The sequence below is a fragment of the Salvia splendens genome, chromosome 5 (assembly GCF_004379255.2).
Source record: "Salvia splendens isolate huo1 chromosome 5, SspV2, whole genome shotgun sequence".
NCBI classification, from domain to species: Eukaryota; Viridiplantae; Streptophyta; class Magnoliopsida; order Lamiales; family Lamiaceae; genus Salvia; species Salvia splendens.
This window is the reverse complement of record NC_056036.1, coordinates 17223298-17237561: the sequence shown is the minus strand read 5'-3', so window position 1 is coordinate 17237561 and position 14264 is coordinate 17223298. Positions and strand designations below refer to the sequence as shown.

At 41.4% G+C, this 14264-nt stretch overlaps 1 protein-coding gene and 1 pseudogene across 1 annotated transcript; both read right to left on the bottom strand.

Moving 5' to 3' along the window:
* Positions 1-670: 670 nt before the first annotated feature.
* On the bottom strand, positions 671-3405 carry LOC121804891 (ABSCISIC ACID-INSENSITIVE 5-like protein 2). The gene is made up of 4 exons (XM_042204594.1): positions 3208-3405; positions 2104-3042; positions 1948-2019; positions 671-942 (listed from the first exon to the last, which is right to left on the bottom strand). Exons 2-4 carry the CDS (start codon positions 2905-2907, stop codon positions 862-864), a joined length of 957 nt encoding a protein of 318 aa, XP_042060528.1. The 5' UTR covers positions 2908-3042; positions 3208-3405; the 3' UTR covers positions 671-861.
* Positions 3406-9981: 6576 nt separating this feature from the next.
* On the bottom strand, positions 9982-13935 carry LOC121803220 (annotated as a pseudogene).
* Positions 13936-14264: the final 329 nt, after the last annotated feature.

Sequence of the window (14264 nt, the reverse complement as noted above, 5' to 3'; positions counted from 1 at the left end):
AACGGTCGAAAGAATCGAACGCTCAGGATTTAATCCATCTTAAAACGCGAGATCCGACGGTTGCTGAAGCGTCTCAGCTCCTTCGATTTCTTCAGTGTTGATCAGCTCGATTGCAGCTCGATTCATCACTCAATTTCTACATGATTTGGTTTGAACCCAAACCTAGCTGTGAGCACCTCGTGCATAGCTAGAACGTCGTTGTGGCAGCCGTGCAGCTCGTTGGCGGTGTTGGGATAGTTGCATCCCACAAGAAGAGCCCACTTGTTGCCTTTCGCCATATTGCACAGATTGGTTGGTAGATTTAGTGTAGGATGTTGGGTGAATGAAGGCACTATTTATGCAAATTGTTGCTTTTAAAGTTTGAGCAAATATTGCTTGTGAGCAAGAAAATTAAGAGAGAAAGCAACCATAATTCCTGCTGAAGTAACTTGAAAGCTATATTTAAACAGTAGGTGAATGTGTTTTGGCTCTTATTAGCAACAGAGTTAAGGTTTCTTTGATGCTTGAAAGTCTTGACTTCCAAGAACAGGAAATGGAAACAAATTTCCTTCTAAACTGGGAATATTTTTCCTAAATCATCAACAACCACACTTGATAAAAGGGGATATGATAGATTAGTAAAATACTGAAGTGTGATGAAAACATCAATTGAGACCAACTATGACTCAAATCATGACAAGAAGGTTTTCATATAATCCCAGCTTGGTTGATGCTATAAAAATGTACATATAAGACAGCCACAGGCCATAGATATTGTCAAGGAGACAAGATGGAACTGTGAGCAGTAACGTTGAAAATAAAAACTAACACTAGCTAATCTTAACTAAAAAAGAGAAACAAACAACCAATCAATCTACATTATCACATGGGAGCTGAGCTCGTTCTACGCAGTTGAAACTTTGGCTGTGGTGGTGGTATGCTCAGCAGGACCTTCTCCCATTCCTGCAAGATGGCGGCAATCGAAGATAGGTAGAGTACTCACATGGTCCTTAAATGCAATATAATGAGAGATTACACGAATACATATGGTCCCTACGTTTACACTGCTAGTAGCTCGTTCCAGTTTAGGGAGATGGAGCACATTCAGTTAGGGATTTCAAAGAGGAAATGTTGATAGTGAAGGATTCTTTTCTATCATGGGAGTATTTTAAAGCCCAACAAGAGAACTAACCCGTGATTATCACTGGACAGAAACTCAGAAAGCAGGATCCGATGTTACCGAAGGAAAAAAGAGAGAGAGTGGAAATGATTCTGAATGTTTAATTCATACATGTGCCCCCAAGCTAGGAATATAGCAGTATTTAGTATGCAGGGAGTAAAATTTGACTTCCGGACAAGATGTAAGCTATACAGAGATGCAGAGTTTGCCACGCAAACAAAGTTTTAAGGTCAAATAATGCACTAATGAAGCTTAATCTTCAATGTAGAGGTTAATATGTCAGTCAAGAATAATAAGGCTTTTCATTAGATAAGAAGTAATGTAGCATGTTAAAATATAGAGGCACTTTCATAAAGACCTGGATTAATATTTACATTCTGATATTTCAATGATATCATTTTAGACCGAGGTCAGACATTATTTCTTCATTAGATCCCAGCAATTAAGAAGGAATTTACTGCTAGGTCGTTTATTGAATAGCCATCAAACATAATAAAAAAGCATAGGATACGATCGCCAGTTGAAAAGACTATATGGGGAGAAGCCAAATCATAAATCGTCATTGAAGATTCTACACATCAAAATCTGAGGAAGCAGTGGGAGCAAATCACACATCCACTACTTCAGAGTTTTTATTTAATTTTTAAAAAGCTAAATGCTTAATATATTGCAACCACATAAAATAAGTGAGTGGCAAACAAGGTCAAATTTCAACATCATTACCAATTCTGTTCTGAGTCGAAAGTAAGCTAAGAAGCTGTATCATTTTAGCAAGAAATGAAGCCAACCTGTTGTCTCTTGAGCATTTCATTCTCCTCCTCGAGGCATGAAACCTTGTTCTCGAGCTCATGGGTGTAGGCCTGTACAGCAATAAATAATTAAAATATGCTAAAAACCAATAAATCAAAGATAACAGCCCAAAACTGACTGCAACAAAAAACCACCTGCTTCCTTGCTCGTGAACGTGCTGCAGATTCCCTGTTCTTTATCATCCTCTTCTGCCGCCTTTCAACACCCTTCTCAGCTATATCATCCGGGGGAACCCTCTTCCATTTCGTTGTCTGGGTGTCCGACAGCGTGCCCATCAGTGGGGAAGACGACATTATCTGGGTTTCTGGGTAAGCCGTGTCCAAGACAGAGTTTCCCCCTAGAGGAGCTGGCTGCTGGATAGCATGACCTGGCATGTAAACGGGCATCATATTTTGCTGTTGCTGCTGCTGAGGAGAGATCGGGTAATTCATCCATTGAGCCTGCTGAGGCAACCCAATCATATCAACCCCTCCTACAACCGACCCCAAATTCTTCTTCCCCAGCGACGAATCAGCAACCACCCCGGCCTTAACCAAGAAATCCTCCAACGTCATTTCCCCGAAAGTGGCATTCCTATCAAGACTGCTCCTTTTCTGCTCCAGCTGGATATCTTTCCACACCTCATTAACAGTTTTTTTGCTTAGATCCCTAGGGATGGAAACACTAGACTGCCTATTCAACGATGACCCCGACGCAGGCTGGAAAGGCGCGGATTGCTCGTACTCAGCAACTTCCACATTCTTGAGAAGCTCATCAAGATTCATGCTACCAAGGGGCTTCCCTAAATCCCCCAATTGATTCTGCACCTCATCAAGAGTGAGGCTGTACAAAGAGCCCTGTGTAACCAATTGGTTCGATTTCGGGTCCGGGTTTCGGATTCGGGTCCCAACAGCGCTGCTACCCTCACCCCTCTGAAACCCCATTCTCTGAGCTACCATAAATTCAAATATGCTCGTCTATATCGCTCTCTCTCAATCTAACTACCTCAAACCACAAACTCTAAAACCCCCTTAATTAGCAGTACCAAACAAATTGCTTAAGCACTCGACTTGCAAGAATTGAAACCACTCAATCTGCCAAAAAAAGGGAAACGAAAACCATCACATTCGAGAAATCAGCAATCGTAGAAATGCAGTAAAGACCACATCTTTTTGGGCTCCCAAAATCAAATTGAACAAAATGCATGAATCATTTAACAAAAAATTTCAAGGAAACGAGACACGGAGCAGAAATCTTACCAGAAAAAATCCCAGAATCCAAGAGAGAGAAAGTAGCTCCGAGACCAAAAATTGAGCTGGCATGGTTCCAGTTGCTTCCAGCATTCTCTATTAAAGCATAGAATTCCGAGAAGCCATGCTGCAAGAAGTTGAGCTCAAAATCTGAGTTAAGAAATCAAAATAAATACAGAGAGAAGAAGGGATATTCTATTTAGTTTCTTACAGAAAAATAAAAAAAGCATTTAATGAGTATTGCTAATTTGAAATGTGTTTGCATTATATTATGCTATAAAATACTCCCTCCGTCCCACATAATTTGGGACACTTTGACCGGACACGGGTTTTAAGAAATATAATGAAAAGTGAGTTGAAAAAGTTAGTGGAATGTGGGTCCTACTTTTTTATTTATTTTATAATTAAATGTGAGTAAGAATGAATTAGTGGAATGTGGGGTCCACTACCAAAAATGGTAAAAGTGAAATGAATCAAATTATGTGGGACGACCAAAATGGAAAACTGGGTCAAATAATGGGACGGAGGGAGTATGATTAAATTCTCATTACCGGTACTTGTGCCGCGAAATCATAATTCGAAAACTGACATTCTTTACTTATTTCATTTCATTTCATTTCATTTCATTTCCTTGTGGGTTTCAAGATTAAAATTTAAAAATGTTTAATAGGAGTAATAATTTGAAATTTGTGTAGGCCTTCCACTTGAGTCTTAACACTATTAGAGCATCGACAATGGTGAGCAAGACGCTATATGTCCGTCTGGGCCAGCGGCACGGCACCGCTGTCCGCCGCTGCGCTCTTGCTGCTGGCGCGGCGCTACTCGATGCATCGAGCACGTCCGTGACTGCGAGCAGCTGACGTGACGCGTTTTGATTGGCCAACGGCATTTCCATTGGAAATTCAATTTTTTAAAAAATCGAAAATAATACCAAAAAAAAAATCAGAATCCCAAAAATCTAGCCGTTTTTTTTTACCGTTTTTCTGGATTTTTTTTATTTTTATTATCCCCAAAATCATCTATAAATACACACATTCATCATCCATTTTTCACATCAAATCATCTCTCATTCATCTCTCATTCATATTTTTTCATACAACTTATATCTACATCTTCCTCTCTCACTCAAACCCTCAAATGGATTTCACCCATCTCATTGCAGAAGCGGAGCGCGAAGAACAAAAATACTATGAACAACATCGTGCTGCCTATGAAGCCTATGTCGCAGCGAATACCCCCACCCCTCATCCTCAACCAACTAGATCAACTCGCCGATACATCCATCGTGACCGGGAGGGAGCCAATGAAAGGCTCGTTGCCGACTATTTTTCCGACCAGCCGCGGTTTCCGGAAGATTACTTTCGCATGTCAAAACGCTTGTTTATGCGTATTGTCAACACATTGTCCGCCCGTGTTGAATACTTTCAAACAAGTACAGACGCAGCCGGTCGGCAAAGTCTCTCGGCGTTGCAGAAGTGTACGTGTGCCATCCGACAACTTGCTACTGGGCAAATGGCTGACCTCTTCGACGAGTATTTGCATGTCGGTGAGTCCACTGGAATCCTTTGCCTTAAAAATTTTTGCGAAGGCGTTCGTTCAGCTTTCGGGGATGAATTCCTTCGGGCACCCACCACCGATGATTGCCAATGGTTGCTTCGTCTTCACGAAACATTCCATGGTTTTCCCGGTATGCTTGGCAGCATTGACTGCATGCATTGGAGGTGGAAGAATTGTCCGACTGTTTGGAGGGGGCAACACTTAAATGGCCACAAAAGGCGGCAGCCCAACACTTATCCTTGAAGCGGTCGCCGACTACCGCCTATGGATTTGGCATGCATATTTCGGTGTTGCCGGATCCAACAACGACTTGAACGTGCTCTATTCTTCACCACTCTTCAATGATGTGTTAATGGTGTAGCACCGGCGATCGACTACACCGTCAACGGAAATACATACCACATGGGTTACTATCTCGCCGATGGTATCTACCCAAGGTGGTTGACTTTCGTGAAGACGCTCAGCAACCCGCAAGACCCGAGACAAGTTCTTTTTGCTCAGCGTCAAGAGTCCGCTCGTAAAGACGTCGAAAGAGACATCATGTACACGTGTATTATCTTGCACAACATGATTATAGCCGACGAAGGACCGAGGGCGGCTAGCTTTTACGACGAGGATGAATCCGAAAGCTCAACCGCGAGGTCTCCCCCACGCCGAGGTGTGCATACGACGGTGGGTGAGAGGATCGAAACAAGGCACACAATGCGCGATACCCGAACCCACGTTGAGCTACAAGAAGACCTAATCAAACACATTTGGGCGAAATTCGGCCACGAATAGTTGGTTTTTTAATTTTATGAATTTAATTATGTAATTTTTAATTTTTAGGATTTAAATTATGTAATTTTTAAGACTTTAATTCTGAAAATTTTTATTTTTAGGATTTTAATTATGTAATTTTTAATTTTTTTGTAATTTGTAATATTATTTCGGTTATTTTTAATGCATTTTAATATTGTGGAAATGTTTTTATTTAAATTGAATAATAGAATGGTGGGACCCTTGAGCTTGTCCTTGCGGAAGAGCACGGATGTGGGTGTTGTGCTCTTGCCTAAGAGCATGGAGTAAAAGTGGGCCCGGGCACACATTCGTGCTCGTTGGCAAGAGCACGGATGTGGATGCTCTTACACTTATTAACCCCTTACAAAATCTATCTCACTAGATTAGATTAGTAGAACATCAATATCCATGCTCTTGCCAAGAGCACAGATGTGTGTTTGGACCCACCTTTATTCATATTTAGTTCTCCTTCCACAAGAATACAACACCCACATCTATGCTCTTCTACAAGAGTATACTCAAGAGTCTCACCATTCTATTATTCAATTTAAATACTTCAATTACTAAAAACATTTCCACAATATTAAAATACATTAAAAAATACTCGAAATACTATTACAAATTACTAAAAAATTTAAAATTACATAATTAAATCCTAAAATTTTTAAAATTATATAATTAAAATCCAAAAAATTAAAAGTTACATAATTAAAATCTTAAAAAATGAGGTTAAGAGAGTTGTTTGTTGTACTGTGCTTTTTTTTTTGTGTTGAAATGAAGGTATTTATAGATGAAAGTGCGAATTTTGGGATAAAAATAATGAAAAAATAAATTAAAAGTGTGGAAAAAATTGATATATTTTATTGGGAAATGGGAAAATATTTTTTTTATTAAATCTGAATTTTTTAGATTTTTTAGATTTTTTTAAAAAAAATAATAAACTAATGGCCAATCAAAGCATGCCACGTCGGCTGCTAGTACTCTTGCCGTTGGCACGGTAGTGCTCTTGCTATCGAGCACAGCCGTGCCGACGACAAGAGTGTAGCGGTGAGCACGACGGCTGCTCTTGCGGAAGAGCACCGCTGCGAATGCTCTTAACTAACCTCTGACAAAAATCTAGCTCACTATTGTTTCACCTTTCATTTTTCACATTTTAGCCTTTTCAGTTTTGGGTATATACTCTATTCTCCTATTTCTCTTTTACCATCTCTTTTGTCTCTTTTTCTCTTTTACCATCTCATTTGTCTCTTTTAACTAGTTACTTTTTTTTTAAAACTAAAAGTCAATTTATGTTTATGTATTGGAATAATATTTTCTGTTTAATTTGATGCTTAAACTTTATTAAAACAAATAATTTATTTCTTCATTTTATTAATGTTTGAAAATACTATAAAAACTTGATCGCTTATTTGATTTGTTTGTATTTACTATATTTTCTTATAATATTACATATGTATATATTTTAATTTTAAATAAACAAAAATTTAGTACTTATTTTATCTGATATCATCTAACTTTATAATATACTATGATATTTGCATAAAGAAATATTTTGGAGACTATAAAAAATTATACACCCATAAGGTCGAAGATTATTTTTATTTTAAAAGACATGCTAAGAAAGAGAAATGAAAGCATAAGAGAGCAATGAGAGAATAAGGAAGAAAAATGAGAATTAAAAAAATGTCAAATTTGTTCTTGAGATTGAAAAAGATAAAATAAGAAAGAAATAGTCCCAAAAAATATAACCCAAATGAATTAATACTTTAATCCAGAGATCTGTGGTGCAATTTATTTATATAAAGTACCACAAATATACATCATGCATTCATCATATGCTAAATTTGCAATTTATTCTATAATACTTACTAGTAATACAAATACACGAGTAACATTTTTGAAAACTTAAAATAAGAAAGAAATGGGAATGAAATATAGCTAATACTTATAAATGAATGATTATTCTGAATTATGATTCCTGAAAAAATATAGTACTAGGTACTAAATAAATAAATAGACAAAAGACTCACTACTAAATTGCATCAACATTAATTAAGTTGGTTGCACTCCTTACTCAATTACCTTTAATTGTACTAGAAGGCCCGTTTGGTTTACTTGTCCTAAGTTTCCTAGTGTTAAATGTGATGTAGGAAAATTGTAAATCACCTCCAAAGACAATACATACTCCCTCCGTCATTGAAGATGACTCGCTTTACTTTTTAATTATCATGCAAGATGATTTATTACTAAAAATAAAAACTCACCTCTCTTCATCTAACACATAAAATAATCATCTCTCTTCATCTAACACATAAAATAAAATTGCATATACAATCCAAAGTCAAGATACGACGATTATTAATGTCTCATAATCAAGAAGTATAATGGGAAGGAAAGATACTAGAAAACCTGTGCTTATTAAACAAAACTACTAAAACACAACACAACCCATTCTCGAATAAAAGCTAACTATCCAATGTGACCAAAAAAAATACTACTACAAAATTTAACTCAGAATGTAGAATTGTCCTTGCAAAAATCATCTTAGAGTGTCCACTATAGGGGCGGGGCGCCGGCCGCCCCCTTTCCGCCGCGCCTTGCTATAGTATAGTGTGGAGGACGTCCGCTCCGAGGCGGATAAATTTTCCTGGGCGGAAGGTCCTCCGGCGTTTTTTGTGCAAGGACGCGCCGGTGCCCTTTCGCCGGGCCTATAGACGCGCCGACCTATAGCGCACAGGTGATCGGCGCGCCGGCCGCCTCCTTTCAATTTTTTTTTTCGAAAATTATACCGATAAATACCACTCATCCACCCCCCATTTTACACTATTTTCACACACTCTCCATTCATTCACTATCTACACTTTCACTCTCTAAAAATGCACGGTGAAAACGACGACTCACCCAGCTCGGACGAATCGAGATATGACAACAATCCTTCCCAACCGTCGAGATATGGCGGCTATCCTTCTCCGCCGTCGGGATATTGCGGCAACCCTTCCCAGCCGTCGGGATATGGCAGATATCCTTCTCAGCCGTCGGGATATGGCAGATATCCTTCTCAGCCGTTGGGATATGGCGGCTCTCCGTCGCAGCCGTGGAGTTGGAGTCAATCTCCCCTTCCGTGGGGATCGAGTCCAACTCCATCATCTTAGCCGTGGAGGTCTTCTCCCACGCCCCAACCTTTTCAGCGGAATCTGAGTCGCTCGACGTTTGGAGATTACAGACCCAACCTCGACGCGCTTAACCATCCCCGTCCGAAGACCCCTTTCCAATCCAGCCAATCTCCTTTCACCGATGCAGATCAAGACGCCCTGGATACGATGATGGGTCTGCTCAGTTCCGGCGTACCGGATATGCCCGTTCCGACGAGACTCGACGGAACCGAAGGGGCGGGTGGGAGCAGTGGCGGCTCGGGCAGCGGCTCAGAGAGAAGCCAACGTGAAGGCACAGTCTATGGGCCAATACAACACGGAGGGCCGACCGAAGTTCACAATGTGGGAGGAGTATCATGTTCTCAAGCACTGTTCGACATTCAAAGCCATCTGTGCGCAAGAGCAGGTTGGAGCTCCTGGGCCGAAGCGTACTAGACACAACATAGTCGGGGACTACAGCAGCGGCTCGCAATCATTCGACCTGAACGACGCGCAAGCGGAAGAACCCTCCGTTACACACTCTAGGCGCGCACGCCATCTGGGACAACAGGCCTCTATCCGACGCGCTAGAGGCTGGAATTTCCTCCCGCCGATCGTCGACCGCGTCTGGATCGCGCACCCCACCCCAGCACCACCGCACAGAGTCCCTAGTTCCCGCGAGGTCTTGAGGGAGAACCTAGATGTGCAGTTGATGCAACAACTGCATGACGTCTGCAGCAAATACGAGGCCGCAACCGACCCGTTCATCAAGGATATATACTTGAAACTCATAAGTCGGATCCAGCGCCGTCTAGGCGGCATTTTTATTTGTATTTTGTTTTAAATGTTCCTTGTATAATTTTACCGTTTCTAATACAACGAATATTCGGTCCCAATTACCACGTTTTCTAATTATTTAAAATACGATGATTTTAACTATAATTGATTGAAACTAAAGAAAAAAAATTAAAATTTGTTATAAAATTTCGAGGCTATTGGAAGTATCCACCTATAGTGGCAGAAACCTTTTTTTTGGAGCGGATAAAAAAACTGAGGCTGTGGACAAAAAAGGGGGTGGGGCTATTGGGGACGTCCGCCTTATAGTGGACACTCTTAGCTTAGAGTGTCCACTATAGGCGGACAACGCCAATAGCCCCGCCCTCTTTTTTATCCACCGCCCCAGTTTATTTGTCCGCGCCCACAAATAAATTATCCGCAGCTATAAGGTGGACACTTCCAATAGCCCCAAAATTTTTAAGACAGTGCTCGAAAACAAGATACTCCTCCAACATGGTGAACTTCGGCCAGCCTTCCGTGTTGAATTGGGCCATAGACAGCGCCTTCACGTCGGTTTCGCTTCGGCCACTCTCAGCACTGAGCAGGTTGTTCTCGTATATGGAGCTGAACCGCTTGGTGGCATGCAGAATCCTAGACCACTTTTTGCGGAGCTGTTCCCCGTCACGCGATTATGCGCCTCGAGGTTTGAACTCGCTGTATGCCAACAGGACACGCTTCCAAAAGCTCCCCTCGGTCTGATCGGTGCCCACTATGGGGTCCGATGTGACGGCATCCCACGCACGCGCCTTAACAATGGACTCCACTTTGATGTAGTGCATGGCCCGTCCACCGCCGGCTGCCGGTGCCGCTGCCCGAGCCGCCACTGCTTCCACCGGACACGCCGACTCTCGTCGGAACGGGCATATCCACGCGTGCTGTCGGCATTTCCAGTACGCCCGGACTGAGCAGACCTATCATTGTCTCTAATGCGTCTCGATCTGCATCGATGAAGGGAGATTTGCTGGATTAGAAAGGGGTCTCCGGCCGCGGATGGTTAACCGCGTCTAGGTTGAGTTTGTAATCTCCAAACGCCGACCGACTCAAATTCCTCTGAAAAGGTTGGGGCGTGGGACTCGACCTCCACGGCTGAGATGGAGGAGTTTGACTCCAAACCGACGGCTGAGAAGGATAGCCACCATATCCCTACGGCTGGGAAAGATAGCCGCCATATCCCGATTCATAGTCTCCACCGTGCATTTTTAGAGAGTGAAAGTGTAGAGAGTGAATGAATGGAGATTGTTTGAAAATGGTATAAAATAGGTGGTGGTGGAGTGGTATTTATAGTAGAGTTTTTTTAAAAAAATTAATGGGGATGGCCGGCGCACCCATAGGCGCGGCGATCGGGGACCGGCACGTCCTCGCACATAACTCACTGAAGTGCCGTCCGCCTCAACAAAAATCGTCCGCCCCGAGGCGGACGCTCCCTCCACTATAGGCCGGTGGGGCAGTATCGGAATGGGGGCAGCCGGCGCGCCGCCCCTATAGTGGACACCCTTAGGCCTCTACTTCGTACACAACATGTAGAATCTTGGTAGTCGGCTTTGCCATCAAATCCGTGTATTCCTAGAAAGGAGATTTTGAGAATCGAGTCTCCCTCCAGAAGTCTGGAGTTAGGAAGCCATATGTCTTCAACAAGCACTCGAAAGTTGCCTGCATGAAAAAAAGTTCAAATCACTCGCCATTAGCTTTACTCAACCATGGAAAATCATTATTGAATATCAACGGTAATTTAATTTAAACAGCATCGGAAACATTTACTGAAGCATGGCAAATGAAATACAACATACAAACTGAACCGTGGAAACACAAGTATTGCATACAAACTGAATCATGGTTTGATCAAATACTTGCATACAAATCGTTTGTGGGGCGCAGGATACAAACTGAAACGGTTAGCCAACATTACATACAAATATAAAATCAGAGAAAATATTAGTGAGGCAGTATACCAGCACAAACCGAGGTGGCATGGTTGGCAACCGATCAAGGGTTTCAGAGAGTGGAGACTGAAAAGTTTGCAAAATGGCAAACCCTATTTTAATTATGGGTAAATGGTCTGGGTTTTCGATGAATGGGTTGGGGAGGAAAGACAAATGTCATATATCCGCTGCACAGATATGGCGGCCGCTACCGCAAAACCGCCATGCCACACCATGGCAGTTGGGTTTACCGATAACACCGCCACAAGTTATTTGATAACATTGTAGCTGACACAACAAAAATCAAACATATGAAGATAAGAAACAATATACTAAGGCATTTACTTTGAGTAGGTGATAAATCAAACATAAAAGATTTATACCTTGACGAAGTTGCCGAGGGTTTTAGTGGATCCACGGGAGCAGGTGAAGACATCATCGATACCGGCCATCTGCGGCACCTTCTTCGGCACACGCGCAGCCACAATCCCTGAACCACGGGGCGCCGGCACCATCCTCACCAACACGGACCCGCACTTTCCGGTCACCTTGCACGGCACCTTGAGCTGCTTACAGATTTTATTTCCCCAGTATCCCCTCCTAACGGGGATCACCGACAATTTCGCCAGAATAATCGCGCCGCGAATCGCCGTCGCCACCTCCTTCGAGCACTTCACGCCGAGCCCTACGTGGCCGTTGCTATCTACGACGACGACGAACGCCTTGAAGCGCGTCCTCTGCCCTGCCCGCGTCTGCTTCTGGACAGGCATGATCTTCATGACCTCGTCTTTGAGGGAAGGACCAACTAGGGCATCGATCATTTGGTACTCCAGCCGGCCGAGGGATTTGATCCAAATAGGTAGATTTGCTCGAGGGATTTGATCTTGCCGTCCCTCATCAGCCGGCCGAGCTTGGTGACGGGGACCCATTTCTCCTCTTCCGCCTCACGGCGGGGACGGCGGCCACGCCCTCGGCTGCCTCTATCACCGCCGCGTCCGCGCCAGCCGAATCCACGGCCGAATCCGCCGAGGTCACCTGCGCCGCTGTCCGCCATTGTTGTAGCTGGGAGATATGAGAGAGAAAGCTGAACGCGTCTGTGTGAATGTGCAAAACCCTAGATTAGCTATTGAAAATGAGAGTACTGGGCCTAATCAGCTTCAACACAGCCCAATTTTATTTTATTACTATACTAATCTTTATACATGAAAATATGAATATTTGGTTCGACAATAGTTTTAATGTATAATTAGTAAAAATAAGAGATAGATAAATGGTAACGTAAATAGTATTAATGGAGATGACTCATACTTTATTCTCTCTCTTAATTTATTATATCTCCATTTAATCTACTAAACACGAACTTTTCTAAATCTGGTACCAAAAAGAAGTCCCTCAAGTAATAGGTGATGGAGAATATAAGTAAGAAAAATACGCACAAATATATTGGTGTACTATTTATTAGCACTAAAAATACTTGCAAGTATACAAGGTAGATCTAGTATAGCTAAAGGTTAGTATCGGGATATTGAACACATGCAGATTGCAACTGTCTATTATATACTAAACTTCATATACTATCTAGAGACACAAGACTTTTTTGGGTGGATTAATTAAACTAGACAGAAAGAAATAAATAAATAACGGAAAATATAAAATATAAATAATACTCCCTCCGTTCCATGTTAATAGAATCATTTTTCTATTTCAGGAAGTTCCAAGTTAATTGAGTCATTTCTATTTTTGGCAAAAAGTAATTCTCTCTTTTACTTTATTCTCTCTTCAACTATCTTACTTTATTCTCTTTTACTTTTTTATCATCCATTTAACACACTATTATTAAACTCCGTACCGAAAAGAAATGTCTCTATCAATTAGGAACGGAGGGAGTACAAAACATGCTAAGGAATGTGGAATTTTAGGAACCACAATCAAAAGCTAATATCCAATCGACTTCCTTGAATTACGGTCTCTGGAGTTACAAAGCTATCACAAATATAAAACCATATCTTCTCTCGAAGCATATAATTTGTAGATTGCTACCTAGAACCGAAGTCTCCTTCCTAGAAGGAAGGCAACATCTCCTAAGATAAATTTGCTTCATTCAAAGGCTCAAATCTCTCGATTATATTGGCAAAGACGTCAATTTCTCCTCTTTCAAATTAGACTTCTCATCTCTCGATTATTGTAATAAAACCCACATGCATTTATAAGATGGTCAATCAAACAAACGTATAAGCACAAGAGAAATTGAAATAACTACAAGAGTTAATAAGGAAAAATAATTGAATAAATAACGCAAAATCATAGCATGTTTACCAAAAACTCTACAAAAGATGTTTACTACTCATAGACAAGTAAAAACAACAATTAAAGTACTAGACATGAATAAAACAAAACCCACAGTTATGCAGTCTTCAGTCTTCTCTTGCATGGATCTGCAGAACTCCGTTCTAATGGAAGATGGAGGAATAATATGTGAAATATGGAATGAAAGAAGTATAGAGAGGGTGAAGGATTGGAGGCTCTGAGATAAATATTATGAATTAGATTATGAGGTATATATATGCTTAAAAAATATTTAGAATTGGTAAAGAGTATCCTCCAAGTAATGGGAAAGATTGGTAAATTCGAGCCCTTTAATTAATAGGAAAGATTTGGCAACAATTTCTTTTCTTCCTTAATTTCCGCAAGCTTTTGATTGCACTGCGCGACATTCGGAAAATAGCCATAACTTTCTCCACATAACTCCGATTTAGATGTCAAGGTACCAATGCGAAGCTCTTTTAAAGACGAAGAGAATGATATGTAGTAAACACTGATTGGACATCAAACTCGCTGGCAG